The 16131-nt window shown below is 49.9% G+C and overlaps 1 protein-coding gene across 14 annotated transcripts in view; it reads left to right on the forward strand.

Annotated features, from left to right (window-relative positions):
* The window catches only part of LOC110518716 (neurocalcin-delta A), a 110867-nt gene that overhangs the window by 84028 nt on the left and 10708 nt on the right, over window positions 1-16131 (forward strand). For all 14 annotated transcript variants that reach the window (XM_090219327.1, XM_090219312.1, XM_090219317.1 and 11 more), the window contains 2 exons: window positions 9574-9975; window positions 13565-13670. In XM_090219327.1, coding sequence (XP_090075453.1) covers window positions 9598-9975; window positions 13565-13670 — 484 coding nt within the window. In that variant the 5' untranslated portion in view covers window positions 9574-9597. The remainder of the gene's footprint in view (window positions 1-9573; window positions 9976-13564; window positions 13671-16131) is intronic.

Raw genomic sequence — 16131 nt, forward strand, 5'->3', positions numbered from 1 at the left:
GGCAGGGTTGGGGTACAGTAGTCTGTAATACAGTGGTTTAGGCAGGGTTGGGGTACAGTAGAGTGGGCCTGGGGAGTGTCTTGCTCCTCTTCCTCCTGCTCCTCCTCTTCGTCCTCCCTCTCCTCTTCCCTCTCCTCGGCCTCCTCCTCTTCGTCCTCCTCCTCTTTCTCCCGCTCCTCCTCTTCCTCCTGCTTGTCCTCTTTCACCTCCTCCCTCTCCTCCTCTTTCTCCTCCTCCCTCTCCTCCTCTTTCTATTCCTCCCTCTCGTCCTCTTCGTCCTTTCCCCTCTCCTCCTCCTCATCTTCTATGTGAGTGTTTACAGCTTATCCCAGAGTGGCAGGCATAACAGAAACCCCTGAGCGGAGTCCCCACATCCGGTTTTCAGGGGAAACGGAAGCTGAAGATACCGTCCCTGAAAACCAGATACATCCGGTTATTTCTGAGTCTTAAGGGAGCAGGACATTCCCCACAGAGCAGCTGTCGTAGTAGGGGAGGTGGGGGGGGGGGGGGGCAGGTCATTCCCCCACAGAGCAGCTGTCGTAGTAGGGGAGGTGGGGGGTAGCAGGTCATTCCCCCACAGAGCAGCTGTCGTAGTGGGGGGGGGGGAAGCAGGTCATTCCCCCACAGAGCAGCTGTCGTAGTAGGAGAGGGGGGGGTGGGGGGGGAGCAGGTCATTGTTGTAGCCGGTCTACGTGTTGTAGCCAGTAAGCATGTTGTAGCCGGTCTACGTGTTGTAGCCGGTCTACGTGTTGTAGCCGGTCTACGTGTTGTAGCCGGTCTACGTGTTGTAGCCAGTAAGCATGTTGTAGCCGCTCTACGTGTTGTAGCCGGTCTACGTGTTGTAGCCGGTCTACGTGTTGTAGCCGGTAAGCATGTTGTAGCCGGTCTACGTGTTGTAGCCGGTCTATGTGTTGTAGCCGGTCTACGTGTTGTAGCCGGTCTACGTGTTGTAGCCGGTCTACGTGTTGTAGCCGGTAAGCATGTTGTAGCCGGTCTACGTGTTGTAGCCGGTCTACGTGTTGTAGCCGGTAAGCGTGTTGTAGCCGGTAAGCGTGTTGTAGCCGGTAAGCATGTTGTAGCCGGTCTACGTGTTGTAGCCGGTCTACGTGTTGTAGCCGGTCTACGTGTTGTAGCCAGTAAGCATGTTGTAGCCGGTCTACGTGTTGTAGCCGGTCTACGTGTTGTAGCCGGTCTACGTGTTGTAGCCGGTAAGCATGTTGTAGCCGGTCTACGTGTTGTAGCCGGTAAGCATGTTGTAGCCGGTCTACGTGTTGTAGCCGGTCTATGTGTTGTAGCCGGTCTACGTGTTGTAGCCGGTAAGCATGTTGTAGCCGGTCTACGTGTTGTAGCCGGTCTACGTGTTGTAGCCGGTCTACGTGTTGTAGCCGGTAAGCATGTTGTAGCCGGTCTACGTGTTGTAGCCAGTAAGCATGTTGTAGCCGGTCTACGTGTTGTAGCCGGTCTACGTGTTGTAGCCGATAAACGTGTTGTAGCAATGGCTTTTTCCTAAAGGGGCGTCTCCTTGTGATACGCTCTGGCTTTCACCGGGCTGTTGTCACCGTGCTATTGTCACCGTGCTGTTGTCACCGTGCTGTTGTGGTGATGTCACCGTGCTGTTGTCACCATGCTATTGTCACCGGGCTGTGGTCACCGTGCTGTTGTCACCGGGCTGTTGTCACCGTGCTGTTGTCACCGTGCTGTTGTGGTGATGTCACCGTGCTGTTGTCACCGTGCTGTTGTCACCGTGCTGTTGTGGTGATGTCACCGTGCTGTTGTCACCGTGCTGTTGTCACCGTGTCACCGTGCTGTTGTCACCGTGCTGTTGTCACCATGTCACCGTGCTGTTGTCACCGTGCTGTTGTCACCGTGCTGTTGTGGTGATGTCACCGTGCTGTTGTCACCGTGCTGTTGTCACCGTGTCACCGTGCTGTTGTCACCGTGCTGTTGTCACCATGTCACCGTGCTGTTGTCACCGTGCTGTTGTGGTGATGTCACCGTGCTGTTGTCACCGTGCTGTTGTGGTGATGTCACCGTGCTGTTGTCACCGTGCTGTTGTCACCGTGCTGTTGTGGTGATGTCACCGTGCTGTTGTCACTGTGCTGTTGTGGTGATGTCACCGTGCTGTTGTCACCGTGCTGTTTCTTACCTGGACCTGTATCATCCTCTCCTCAGCTGTGGAGGCAGTGTTGTGGCTTGGGTCCTTCATATGATCTATAGGCTGTCCTTTTAGCCAGGCTAAAGCCAGCTATCCCCACCCCCCCTCTCAGGTCAATCACACACACCCCACTAACCACCAGCCCCCCCCCCCCTCTCTCAGGTCAATCACACACACCCCACTAACCACCAGCTCTCACTCTTCTCCCCTCACTCTCTCAGGTCAATCACACACACCCCACTAACCGTCAGCCCTCACTCTCTCAGGTCAATCACACACACACACACACACACACACACACACCCCATTAACCACCAGCCCCCCCCCCCCCCCCCCCCCCCCCCCTCTCTCAGGTCAATCACACACACCCCACTAACCACCAGGCCCCCCCCCCCCTCTCTCAGGTCAATCACACACACCCCACTAACCATCAGCCCTCACTCTTCTCCCCTCACTCTTCTCCGTTCCCTCCTTTCTCCTCCCATACCCCCTCCCTCCCTTCTCTCCATATCTCCTCCGTTCCCTACATATCTCCTTCCTTCCCTCCTTTCTCCTTCCATACCCCCTCCCTCCATATCTCCTCCCTCCCATCTCTCCATTTTTCCTCCCTCCGTCTCCCCTCTCTCTCAGGGTGTTTTTACAGCTTATCAATGGTCTCTAGTCTGTGCTGGAGGTTTCCATGGCAACTACTGAGAGAACCAGGCGGCAGTTTAAAGGTCTCCAGAATGCTGAGTGTCTCTCTCTAGGGGAGGTGGAGAGATCCTAACGGGTGTCCTGTCTCTCTAGGGGAGGTGGAGAGATCCTAACGGGTGTCCTGTCTCTCTAGGGGAGGTGGAGAGATCCTAACGGGTGTCCTGTCTCTCTAGGGGAGGTGGAGAGATCCTAACGGGTGTCTTGTCTCTCTAGGGGAGGTGGAGAGATCCTAACGGGTGTCCTGTCTCTCTAGGGGAGGTGGAGAGATCCTAACGGGTGTCTTGTCTCTCTAGGGGAGGTGGAGAGATCCTAACGGGTGTCTTGTCTCTCTAGGGGAGGTGGAGAGATCCTAACGGGTGTCCTGTCTCTCTAGGGGAGGTGGAGAGATCCTAACGGGTGTCCTGTGTGATGGACAGCATGTCTCCTGTCTCTGTCCATGTCTCCTCTCCTGTCTCTGTCCATGTCTCCTCTCCTGTCTCTGTCCATGTCTCCTCTCCTGTCTCTGTCCATGTCTCCTCTCCTGTCTCTGTCCATGTCTCCTCTCCTGTCTCTGTCCATGTCTCCTCTCCCTGTCCATGTCTCCTCTCCCTGTCCATGTCTCCTCTCCCTGTCCATGTCTCCTCTCCCTGTCCATGTCTCCTCTCCTGTCTCTGTGTCCACATACTTTCGTATGTATAATTTGTTTCCCATGCCAATAAAGACCTTTTGAATGGAGTTGAATTGAGAGAGACCTGACCTCACAGAGAGAGACCTGACCTCAGAGAGAGAGACCTGACCTCACAGAGAGAGAGACCTGACCTCACAGAGAGAGAGACCTGACCTCACAGAGAGAGAGACCTGACCTCACAGAGAGAGAGACCTGACCTCACAGATAGCGAGACCTGACCTCACAGATAGAGAGACCTGACCTCACAGAGAGAGAGAGCTGACCTCACAGAGAGAGAGACCTGACCTCACAGAGAGAGAGACCTGACCTCACAGAGAGAGACACCTGACCTCACAGAGAGAGACACCTGACCTCACAGAGAGAGAGAGGGAGGGGGGGGAACTCACTTCCTGTTGCAGTAATTGTCAGAGAGGGCCTCCCGAGTGGCTCAGTGGTCTTAAGACATCGCTGTGCCTCTAGAGATTCTGGGTTTGAGTCCAGCGGGCCGCGAGCAGGAAACCCATGGGGCGGCGCACAATTGGCCCAGCGTCGTCCTGGTTAGGGGAGGGTTTGGCCCAGCGTCGTCCGGGTTAGGGGAGGGTTTGGCCCAGCGTCGTCCGGGTTAGGGGAGGGTTTGGCCCAGCGTCGTCTGGGTTAGGGGAGGGTTTGGCCCAGCGTCGTCTGGGTTAGGGGAGGGTTTGGCCCAGCGTCGTCCTGGTTAGGGGAGGGTTTGGCCCAGCGTCGTCTGGGTTAGGGGAGGGTTTGGCCCAGTGTCGTCCGGGTTAGGGGAGGGTTTGGCCCAGTGTCGTCCGGGTTAGGGGAGGGTTTGGCCCAGCGTCGTCCGGGGTTAGGGGAGGGTTTGGCCCAGCGTCGACCGGGGTTAGGGGAGGGTTTGGCCCAGCGTCGTCCGGGTTAGGGGAGGGTTTGGCCCAGCGTCGTCCGGGTTAGGGGAGGGTTTGGCCCAGCGTCGTCCGGGTTAGGGGAGGGTTTGGCCCAGCGTCGTCCGGGTTAGGGGAGGGTTTGGCCCAGCGTCGTCCGGGTTAGGGGAGGGTTTGGCCCAGCGTCGTCCGGGTTAGGGGAGGGTTTGGCCCAGCGTCGTCCGGGTTAGGGGAGGGTTTGGCCCAGCGTCGTCTGGGTTAGGGGAGGGTTTGGCCCAGCGTCGTCCGGGGTTAGGGGAGGGTTTGGCCCAGCGTCGTCCGGGTTAGGGGAGGGTTTGGCCCAGCGTCGTCCGGGTTAGGGGAGGGTTTGGCCCAGCGTCGTCCGGGTTAGGGGAGGGTTTGGCCCAGCGTCGTCTGGGTTAGGGGAGGGTTTGGCCCAGCGTCGTCCTGGTTAGGGGAGGGTTTGGCCCAGCGTCGTCCAGGTTAGGGGAGGGTTTGGCCCAGTGTCGTCCGGGTTAGGGGAGGGTTTGGCCCAGTGTCGTCCGGGTTAGGGGAGGGTTTGGCCCAGCGTCGTCTGGGTTAGGGGAGGGTTTGGCCCAGCGTCATCCAGGTTAGGGGAGGGTTTGGCCCAGCGTCGTCCGGGTTAGGGGAGGGTTTGGCCCAGCGTCGTCCGGGTTAGGGGAGGGTTTGGCCCAGCGTCGTCCGGGTTAGGGGAGGGTTTGGCCCAGCGTCATCCGGGTTAGGGGAGGGTTTGGCCCAGCGTCATCCAGGTTAGGGGAGGGTTTGGCCCAGCGTCGTCCGGGTTAGGGGAGGGTTTGACCCAGCGTCGTCCGGGTTAGGGGAGGGTTTGGCCCAGCGTCGTCCGGGTTAGGGGAGGGTTTGGCCCAGTGTCGTCCGGGTTAGGGGAGGGTTTGGCCCAGCGTCGTCCGGGTTAGGGGAGGGTTTGGCCCAGCGTTGTCTGGGTTAGGGGAGGGTTTGGCCCAGCGTCGTCTGGGTTAGGGGAGGGTTTGGCCCAGCGTCGTCCGGGTTAGGGGAGGGTTTGGCCCAGCGTCATCCGGGTTAGGGGAGGGTTTGGCCCAGCGTCATCCGGGTTAGGGGAGGGTTTGGCCCAGCGTCGTCCGGGTTAGGGGAGGGTTTGGCCCAGCGTTGTCTGGGTTAGGGGAGGGTTTGGCCCAGCGTTGTCTGGGTTAGGGGAGGGTTTGGCCGGCAGGAATGTCCTTTTCCCATCGCGCACTAACTAGCGACTGTTGGCGGGCCGGGCACGCTGACACGGTCGCCAGGTGTACGGTATTTCCTCCGACACATTGGTGCGGCTGGCTTCCGGATTAAGTGGGCATTGTGTCAAGAAGCTTGGTTCGGTTGTGATTCGGAGAACGCACGGCTCTCGACTTTCGCCTCTCCCGAGTCCGTACTGGAGTTGCAGCGATGAGACAAGACTGTAACTACTACCAATTGGATACCACGAAAAAGGGTCTATTTTTTTTTAAAAGTAGGAAACGTCAGAGACGTTGTGATATGAGACAGACTTTCCGGCCGCTGAGAGTTGGATGAACACATTCTCCTGAGGACAGACTCCTCTACTCCGCAGCTGTCTGGTACATACAGTTGGAAGTCGGAAGTTTACATTCACCTTCAGACAGTTTTTCACAATTCCTGACATATTATCCTAGTAAAAATTCCCTGTCTTAGGTCAGTTAGGCTCACCACTTTATTTTAAGAATGTGGAATGTGGTCCCATGGTGTTTAGACTTGCGTAACTATTGTTTGTACAGATGAACGTGGTACCTTCAGGAAATTGAATGAACCAGACGTGTGGAGGTCTACAGTTCTTTTTCTGAGGTCTTGGCTGATTTCTTTTGATTTGTCAAGCAATGAGGCACTGAGTTTGAAGGTAGGCCTTGAAATACATCCACAGGTGCACCTCCAATTGACTCAAATTATGTCAATTAGCCTATCAGAAGCTTCTAAAGCCATGACATAATTTTCTGGAATTTTCCAATCTGTTTAAAGGCACAGTCAACTTAGTTTATGTAAACTTCTGACCCACTGGAATTGTGATACAGTGGATTATAAATTAAATAATCTGTCTGTAAACAATTCTTGGAAAAATTACTCTTGTGTAATGCACAAAGTAGATGTCCTAACCGACTTGCCAAAACTATAGTTTGTTAACAAGAAATATGTGGAGTGGTTGAAAAACGAGTTTAAATGACTCCAACCTAAGTGTATGCAAACTACATTCAAGCCTTTCTCTAGAGCTGCACTGTGTAAGGCCTCAGCTTAGACGCTCTACCAGCCCTTCTCTAGAGCTGCACTGTGTAAGGCCTCAGCTTAGACGCTCTACCAGCCCTTCTCTAGAGCTGCACTGTGTAAGGCCTCAGCTTAGACGATCTACCAGCCCTTCTCTAGAGCTGCACTGTGTAAGGCCTCAGCTTAGACGATCTACCAGCCCTTCTCTAGAGCTGCACTGTGTAAGGCCTCAGCTTAGACGCTCTACCAGCCCTTCTCTAGAGCTGCACTGTGTAAGGCCTCAGCTTAGACGCTCTACCAGCCCTTCTCTAGAGCTGCACTGTGTAAGGCCTCAGCTTAGACGATCTACCAGCCCTTCTCTAGAGCTGCACTGTGTAAGGCCTCAGCTTAGACGCTCTACCAGCCTTTCTCTAGAGCTGCACTGTGTAAGGCCTCAGCTTAGACGCTCTACCAGCCCTTCTCTAGAGCTGCACTGTGTAAGGCCTCAGCTCTGTCTGGTACATAGTAGACGATCTACCAGCCCTTCTCTAGAGCTGTACTGTGTAAGGCTTCAGCTCTGTCTGGTACATAATAGACGATCTACCAGCCCTTCTCTAGAGCTGCACTGTGTAAGGCCTCAGCTCTGTCTGGTACATAGTAGACGTTCTACCAGCCCTTCTCTAGAGCTGCACTGTGTAAGGCCTCAGCTCTGTCTGGTACATAGTAGACGATCTACCAGCCCTTCTCTAGAGCTGTACTGTGTAAGGCCTCAGCTCTCTGGTACATAGTAGACGATCTACCAGCCCTTCTCTAGAGCTGCACTGTGTAAGGCCTCAGCTCTGTCTGGTACATAGTAGACGATCTACCAGCCCTTCTCTAGAGCTGCACTGTGTAAGGCCTCAGCTCTGTCTGGTACATAGTAGACGATCTACCAGCCCTTCTCTAGAGCTGCACTGTGTAAGGCTTCAGCTCTGTCTGGTACATAGTAGACGTTCTACCAGCCCTTCTCTAGAGCTGCACTGTGTAAGGCCTCAGCTTAGACGTTCTACCAGCCCTTCTCTAGAGCTGTACTGTGTAAGGCCTCAGCTTAGACGCTCTACCAGCCCTTCTCTAGAGCTGTACTGTGTAAGGCCCGTCTCCATCCGGAAACCACTTAGGAACTTGATGAAGTTGGGTTTGGTGCGGACCTTAGTGTGTCTTGTTTCTCTTGAGCGGTAAAGGACCTATGAGCTTTGTGAAGTTGAGTTTGTTATGAAGTGGTGTCTTGCACTGAAGTGGTGGATTTTGTGAATTTGAGGAGGAAGGAGCCAGGTAGCTTTTAGTGGTGACTTATGACTCATCGCTCTGTCAACTGTTATAGTTCCGTAGTATGACTCATCGCTCTGTCAACTGTTATAGTTCTGTAGTATGACTCATCGCTCTGTCAGCTGTTATAGTTCTGTAGTATGACTCATCGCTCTGTCAACTGTTATAGTTCTGTAGTATGACTCATCGCTCTGTCAACTGTTATAGTTCTGTAGTATGACTCATCGCTCTGTCAACTGTTATAGTTCTGTAGTATGACTCATCGCTCTGTCAACTGTTATAGTTCTGTAGTATGACTCATCGCTCTGTCAACTGTTATAGTTCTGTAGTATGACTCATCTCTCTGTCAACTGTTATAGTTCTGTAGTATGACTTATCACTCTGTCAACTGTTATAGTTCTGTAGTATGACTCATCGCTCTGTCAACTGTTATAGTTCTGTAGTATGACTCATCGCTCTGTCAACTGTTATAGTTCTGTAGTATGACTCATCGCTCTGTCAACTGTTATAGTTCTGTAGTATGACTCATCGCTCTGTCAACTGTTATAGTTCCGTAGTATGACTCATCGCTCTGTCAACTGTTATAGTTCTGTAGTATGACTCATCGCTCTGTCAACTGTTATAGTTCTGTAGTATGACTCATCACTCTGTCAACTGTTATAGTTCTGTAGTATGACTCATCACTCTGTCAACTGTTATAGTTCTGTAGTATGACTCATCACTCTGTCAACTGTTATAGTTCTGTAGTATGACTCATCACTCTGTCAACTGTTATAGTTCTGTAGTATGACTCATCACTCTGTCAACTGTTATAGTTCTGTAGTATGACTCATCGCTCTGTCGACTGTTATAGTTCTGTAATATGACTCATCGCTCTGTCAACTGTTATAGTTCTGTAGTATGACTCATCGCTCTGTCAACTGTTATAGTTCTGTAGTATGACTCATCGCTCTGTCAACTGTTATAGTTCTGTAGTATGACTCATCGCTCTGTCAACTGTTATAGTTCTGTAGTATGACTCATCGCTCTGTCAACTGTTATAGTTCTGTAGTATGACTCATCGCTCTGTCAACTGTTATAGTTCTGTAGTATGACTCATCGCTCTGTCAACTGTTAGAATTCTGTAGTATGACTCATCGCTCTGTCAACTGTTATAGTTCTGTAGTATGACCCATCGCTCTGTCAACTGTTATAGTTCTGTAGTATGTCCCATGGACATATTTGTGTCTGTCTGTCTGCATGGAATATTCCATCACTTCAGACAGAACAATGTGTTTGGTTACATTGAGCATGTGAAGACTCCTGGACACAGTGATGTACACTTCTCCCTCGTTCCACAATGAGGGTACCTTAGAAGGATACAGGCGGTTTTGTTGCATAGCAGTAGAGAGATACTGTTCTGTCTGCTTACTTTGCTGCTCTGATAACTAAGTAGTCTTCTAATGAAGCTTTCTGTGATATGCAAACAACCAAACATACGTTGTGGGTCCTTTTTCTTCTCCTGTGTCTTGTAGGATGTGCATCTCTAATTTCTCTGTACAGCCGTCAACATACAGCCAACATGTTGTTCTTTCTGTTAGCTGTTATCATCATGGTCTTCAGTACTAGTGGACATCTTCCTCTCCTTTTCTCAGCTTCTGTTTCCCCTCTCTCTCTCTCTCTTCCAGCTGTTACTATAGTAACCACCAGTCATGGGGAAGCAGAACAGCAAACTCCGCCCTGAGGTGATGCAGGATCTGCTGGAGAGCACGGACTTCACAGAGCATGAGATTCAGGAGTGGTATAAGGGCTTCCTGAGGGACTGCCCCAGCGGGAACCTCTCCATGGAGGAGTTTAAGAAGATCTACGGTAACTTCTTCCCTTACGGAGACGCCTCCAAGTTCGCAGAGCACGTCTTCCGCACCTTCGACGCCAACGGGGACGGGACGATAGACTTCCGGGAGTTCATCATCGCGCTTAGCGTCACGTCGCGGGGCAAGCTGGAGCAGAAATTGAAGTGGGCCTTCAGCATGTACGACCTGGACGGGAACGGATACATCAGCAAGTCTGAGATGCTGGAGATCGTACAGGTGAGGCAGGAACAGAGAGCTGGGATTTGTAGTTCTGGTGTGAGTTATTTGTAGGCACGATATGCACGACCTGGATGGGAACAGATGCATGAGCATGTCTGAGATGCTGGAGCTCCCATCCCGCTGGCAGACAGTCCCAGACCAGTTAGAGCTGCCTGCCCGCTGGGAGACAGTCCCAGACCAGTCCTAGCTCCCATCCCGCTGGCAGACAGTCCCAGACCAGTTAGAGCTGCCAGCCCGCTGGGAGACAGTCCCAGACCAGTCCTAGCTCCCAGCCCGCTGGGAGACAGTCCCAGACCAGTCCGTGTTCCAAGTCCCAGACCAGTCCGAGTTCCCAGTCCCAGACCAGTCCGAGTTCCCAGTCCCAGACCAGTCCTAGCTCCCAGTCCCAGACCAGTCCTAGCTCCCAGCCCTCTGGCAGACAGTCCCAGACCAGTTTGAGCTCCCAGCCCGCTGGCAGACAGTCCCAGACCAGTCCTAGCTCCCAGCCCGCTGGCAGACAGTCCCAGACCAGTCCTAGCTCAGTCCTAGCTCCGTCCCCGACCAGTCCTAGCTCCGTCCTAGCTCCCAGTCCCAGACCAGTCCTAGCTCCCAGTCCCAGACCAGATCCGAGCTCCCAGCCCGCTGGCAGACAGTCCCAGACCAGTCCTAGCTCCCAGTCCCAGACCAGTCCTAGCTCCCAGTCCCAGACCAGTCATAGCTCCCAGTCCCAGACCAGTCATAGCTCCCAGTCCTAGCTCCGTCCCAGACCAGTCCTAGCTCCCAGTCCCAGACCAGTCCGAGCTCCCAGCTCGCTGGCAGACAGTCCCTCTGCTACATGTACTGTTTCAACAGGTCATTTACTCTAAAGACTTTCCTATGGCCATGTATCTAGCAGAGAAAGACTTAGAGAAAAATAATTGACTAAGGATTCAAGTATTTCTTGACAATGTCATTATCACTGGCAAAGCCGTAGTCTGGACCATATTCCTCCAATAGAACCTTCCAGACCATATTCCTCCAATAGAACATTCCAGACCATATTCCTCCAATAGAACATTCCAGACCATATTCCTCCAATAGAACATTCCAGACCATATTCCTCCAATAGAACCTTCCAGACCTTATTCCTCCAATAGAACCTTCCAGACCATATTCCTCCAATAGAACCTTCCAGACCGTGTTGCAGAGCCGTAGTCTGGACCATATTCCTCCAATAGAACCTTCCAGACCATATTCCTCCAATAGAACCTTCCAGACCATATTCCTCCAATAGAACCTTCCAGACCATATTCCTCCAAAAGAACATTCCAGGCCATATTCCTCCAATAGAACATTCCAGGCCATATTCCTCCAATAGAACATTCCAGACCATATTCCTCCAATAGAACCTTCCAGACCTTATTCCTCCAATAGAACCTTCCAGACCATATTCCTCCAATAGAACCTTCCAGACCATATTCCTCCAATAGAACCTTCCAGACCGTGTTGCAAAGCCGTAGTCTGGATCATATTCCTCCAATAGAACCTTCCAGACCGTGTTGCAGAGCCGTAGTCTGGACCATATTCCTCCAATAGAACCTTCCAGACCGTGTTGCAGAGCCGTAGTCTGGACCATATTCCTCCAATAGAACCTTCCAGACCATATTCCTCCAATAGAACCTTCCAGACCATATTCCTCCAATAGAACCTTCCAGACCGCGTTGCAGAGCCGTAGTCTGGACCATATTCCTCCAATAGAACCTTCCAGACCTTATTCCTCCAATAGAACCTTCCAGACCATATTCCTCCAATAGAACCTTCCAGACTGTTGCAGAGCCGTAGTCTGGACCATATTCCTCCAATAGAACCTTCCAGACCGTGTTGCAGAGCCGTAGTCTGGACCATATTCCTCCAATAGAACCTTCCAGACCATATTCCTCCAATAGAACCTTCCAGACCGTGTTGCAAAGCCGTAGTCTGGATCATATTCCTCCAATAGAACCTTCCAGACCATATTCCTCCAATAGAACCTTCCAGACCATATTCCTCCAATAGAACCTTCCAGACCGTGTTGCAGAGCCATAGTCTGGACCATATTCCTCCAATAGAACCTTCTAGACTGTGTTGCAGAGCCGTAGTCTGGACCATATTCCTCCAATAGAACCTTCCAGACCATATTCCTCCAATAGAACCTTCTAGACCATATTCCTCCAATAGAACCTTCCAGACCATATTCCTCCAATAGAACCTTCCAGACCATATTCCTCCAATAGAACCTTCCAGACCGTGTTGCAAAGCCGTAGTCTGCATCATATTCCTCCAATAGAACCTTCCAGACCATATTCCTCCAATAGAACCTTCCAGACCATTATTCCTCCAATAGAACCTTCCAGACCATATTCCTCCAATAGAACCTTCCAGACCGTGTTGCAGAGCCGTAGTCTGGACCATATTCCTCCAATAGAACCTTCCAGACCGTATTCCTCCAATAGAACCTTCCGGACCATATTCCTCCAATAGAACCTTCCAGACCATATTCCTCCAATAGAACCTTCCAGACCGTGTTGCAGAGCCGTAGTCTGGACCATATTCCTCCAATAGAACATTCCAGACCATATTCCTCCAATAGAACCTTCCAGACTGTGTTGCAGAGCCGTAGTCTGGACCATATTCCTCCAATAGAACCTTCCAGACCATATTCCTCCAATAGAACCTTCCAGACCATATTCCTCCAATAGAACCTTCCAGACCGTGTTGCAGAGCCGTAGTCTGGACCATATTCCTCCAATAGAACCTTCCAGACCATATTCCTCCAATAGAACCTTCCAGACTGTGTTGCAGAGCCGTAGTCTGGACCATAATCCTCCAATAGAACATTCCAGACCATATTCCTCCAATAGAACCTTCCAGACCATATTCCTCCAATAGAACCTTCCAGACCGTGTTGCAGAGTGAAGATCTCATTTTATCATCATGGAACATTTAGAGATTCATTGTTATTTGTAGACATCTATACTGAACAAAAATATTATCGCTCCATTTTTTTTATTTTTTTTTTACATTTCTGGGATCTTTTATTTCAGCTCATGAGACCAACACTTTACATGTTGTGTTTATATTTTTGTTCAGGGTATAAGATGGTGTCTGTGTGTTTAATTCTCCATGTGATCTATAAGATGGTGTCTGTGTGTTTAATTCTCCAGGATGTCTGTGTGTTTAATTCTCCATGTGATCTATAAGATGGTGTCTGTGTGTTTAATTCTCCAGGTGATCTATAAGATGGTGTCTGTGTGTTTAATTCTCCAGGTGATCTATAAGATGGTGTCTGTGTGTTTAATTCTCCAGGATGTCTGTGTGTTTAATTCTCCAGGTGATCTATAAGATGGTGTCTGTGTGTTTAATTCTCCAGGTGATCTATAAGATGGTGTCTGTGTGTTTAATTCTCCAGGTGATCTATAAGATGGTGTCTGTGTGTTTAATTCTCCAGGTGGTCTATAAGATGGTGTCTGTGTGTTTAATTCTCCAGGTGATCTATAAGATGGTGTCTGTGTGTTTAATTCTCCAGGATGTCTGTGTGTTTAATTCTCCAGGTGATCTATAAGATGGTGTCTGTGTGTTTATTCTCCAGGCGATCTATAAGATGGTGTCGTCTGTGATGAAGATGCCAGAGGATGAGTCTACTCCAGAGAAGAGAACAGAGAAGATCTTCAGACAGATGGACACCAACAGAGACGGTACATCTCATCTCATACACACATTACAGCCTACAGTGGCAGCCGATAGAGGGAGTGTACTGGTATAGGGTATACCGTGTTAGTGTACTCGTATAGGGTATACCGTGTTAGTGTACTGGTATAGGGTATACCGTGTTAGTGTACTGGTGTAGGGTATACCGTGTTAGTGTACTGGTGTAGGGTATACCGTGTTAGTGTACTGGTATAGGGTATACCGTGTTAGTGTACTGGTATAGGGTATACCGTGTTAGTGTACTGGTATAGGGTATACCGTGTTAGTGTACTGGTATAGGGTATACCGTGTTAGTTTACTGGTATAGGGTATACCGTGTTAGTGTGTTGGTATAGGGTATACCGTGTTAGTGTACTGGTATAGGGTATACTGTGTTAGTGTACTGGTATAGGGTATACCGTGTTAGTGTATTGGTATAGGGTATACCGTGTTAGTGTACTGGTATAGGGTATACCGTGTTAGTGTGTTGGTATAGGGTATACCGTGTTAGTGTACTGGTATAGGGTATACTGTGTTAGTGTACTGGTATAGGGTATACCGTGTTAGTGTACTGGTATAGGGTATACTGTGTTAGTGTACTGGTATAGGGTATACCGTGTTAGTGTACTGGTATAGGGTATACCGTGTTAGTTTACTGGTATAGGGTATAGGGTATACCGTGTTAGTGTACTGGTATAGGGTATACCGTGTTAGTGTACTGGTATAGGGTATACCGTGTTAGTGTACTGGTATAGGGAATAGGGTATACCGTGTTAGTGTACTGGTATAGGGTATACCGTGTTAGTGTACTGGTATAGGGTATACCGTGTTAGTGTACTGGTATAGGGTATACCGTGTTAGTGTACTGGTATAGGGTATACCGTGTTAGTGTACTGGTATAGGGTATAACGTGTTAGTGTACTGGTATAGGGTATACCGTGTTAGTGTACTGGTATAGGGTATACCGTGTTAGTGTACTGGTATAGGGTATACCGTGTTAGTGTACTGGTATAGGGTATAGGGTATACCGTGTTAGTGTACTGGTATAGGGTATACCGTGTTAGTGTACTGGTATAGGGTATACCGTGTTAGTGTACTGGTATAGGGTATAACGTGTTAGTGTACTGGTATAGGGTATACCGTGTTAGTGTACTGGTATAGGGTATAGGGTATACCGTGTTAGTGTACTGGTATAGGGTATACCGTGTTAGTGTACTGGTATAGGGTATACCGTGTTAGTGTACTGGTATAGGGTATAGGGTATACCGTGTTAGTGTACTGGTATAGGGTATACCGTGTTAGTGTACTGGTATAGGGTATACCGTGTTAGTGTACTGGTATAGGGTATACCGTGTTAGTGTACTGGTATAGGGTATACCGTGTTAGTGTACTGGTATAGGGTATACCGTGTTAGTGTACTGGTATAGGGTATAGGGTATACTGTGTTAGTGTACTGGTATAGGGTATAAGGTATACCGTGTTAGTGTACTGGTATAGGGTATAGGGTATACCGTGTTAGTGTACTGGTATAGGGTATACCGTGTTAGTGTACTGGTATAGGGTATACTGTGTTAGTGTACTGGTATAGGGTATACCGTGTTAGTGTACTGGTATAGGGTATACCGTGTTAGTGTACTGGTATAGGGTATACCGTGTTAGTTTACTGGTATAGGGTATAGGGTATACCGTGTTAGTGTACTGGTATAGGGTATACCGTGTTAGTGTACTGGTATAGGGTATACCGTGTTAGTGTACTGGTATAGGGTATACCGTGTTAGTGTACTGGTATAGGGTATACCGTGTTAGTGTACTGGTATAGGGTATAACGTGTTAGTGTACTGGTATAGGGTATACCGTGTTAGTGTACTGGTATAGGGTATACCGTGTTAGTGTACTGGTATAGGGTATACCGTGTTAGTGTACTGGTATAGGGTATACCGTGTTAGTGTACTGGTATAGGGTATACCGTGTTAGTGTACTGGTATAGGGTATAACATGTTAGTGTACTGGTATAGGGTATAGGGTATACCGTGTTAGTGTACTGGTATAGGGTATACCGTGTTAGTGTACTGGTATAGGGTATACCGTGTTAGTGTACTGGTATAGGGTATACCGTGTTAGTGTACTGGTATAGGGTATACCGTGTTAGTGTACTGGTATAGGGTATACCGTGTTAGTGTACTGGTATAGGGTATACCGTGTTAGTGTATTGGTATAGGGTATACCGTGTTAGTGTACTGGTATAGGGTATAACGTGTTAGTGTACTGGTATAGGGTATACCGTGTTAGTGTACTGGTATAGGGAATAGGGTATACCGTGTTAGTGTACTGGTATAGGGTATACCGTGTTAGTGTACTGGTATAGGGTATACTGTGTTAGTGTACTGGTATAGGGTATAGGGTATACCGTGTTAGTGTACTGGTATAGGGTATACCGTGTTAGTGTTACCGGATGTACACTAACTATGC

The sequence above is a fragment of the Oncorhynchus mykiss genome, chromosome 3, assembly GCF_057628025.1.
Source record: "Oncorhynchus mykiss isolate SJ-2025 chromosome 3, ASM5762802v1, whole genome shotgun sequence".
NCBI lineage: Eukaryota > Metazoa > Chordata > Actinopteri > Salmoniformes > Salmonidae > Oncorhynchus > Oncorhynchus mykiss.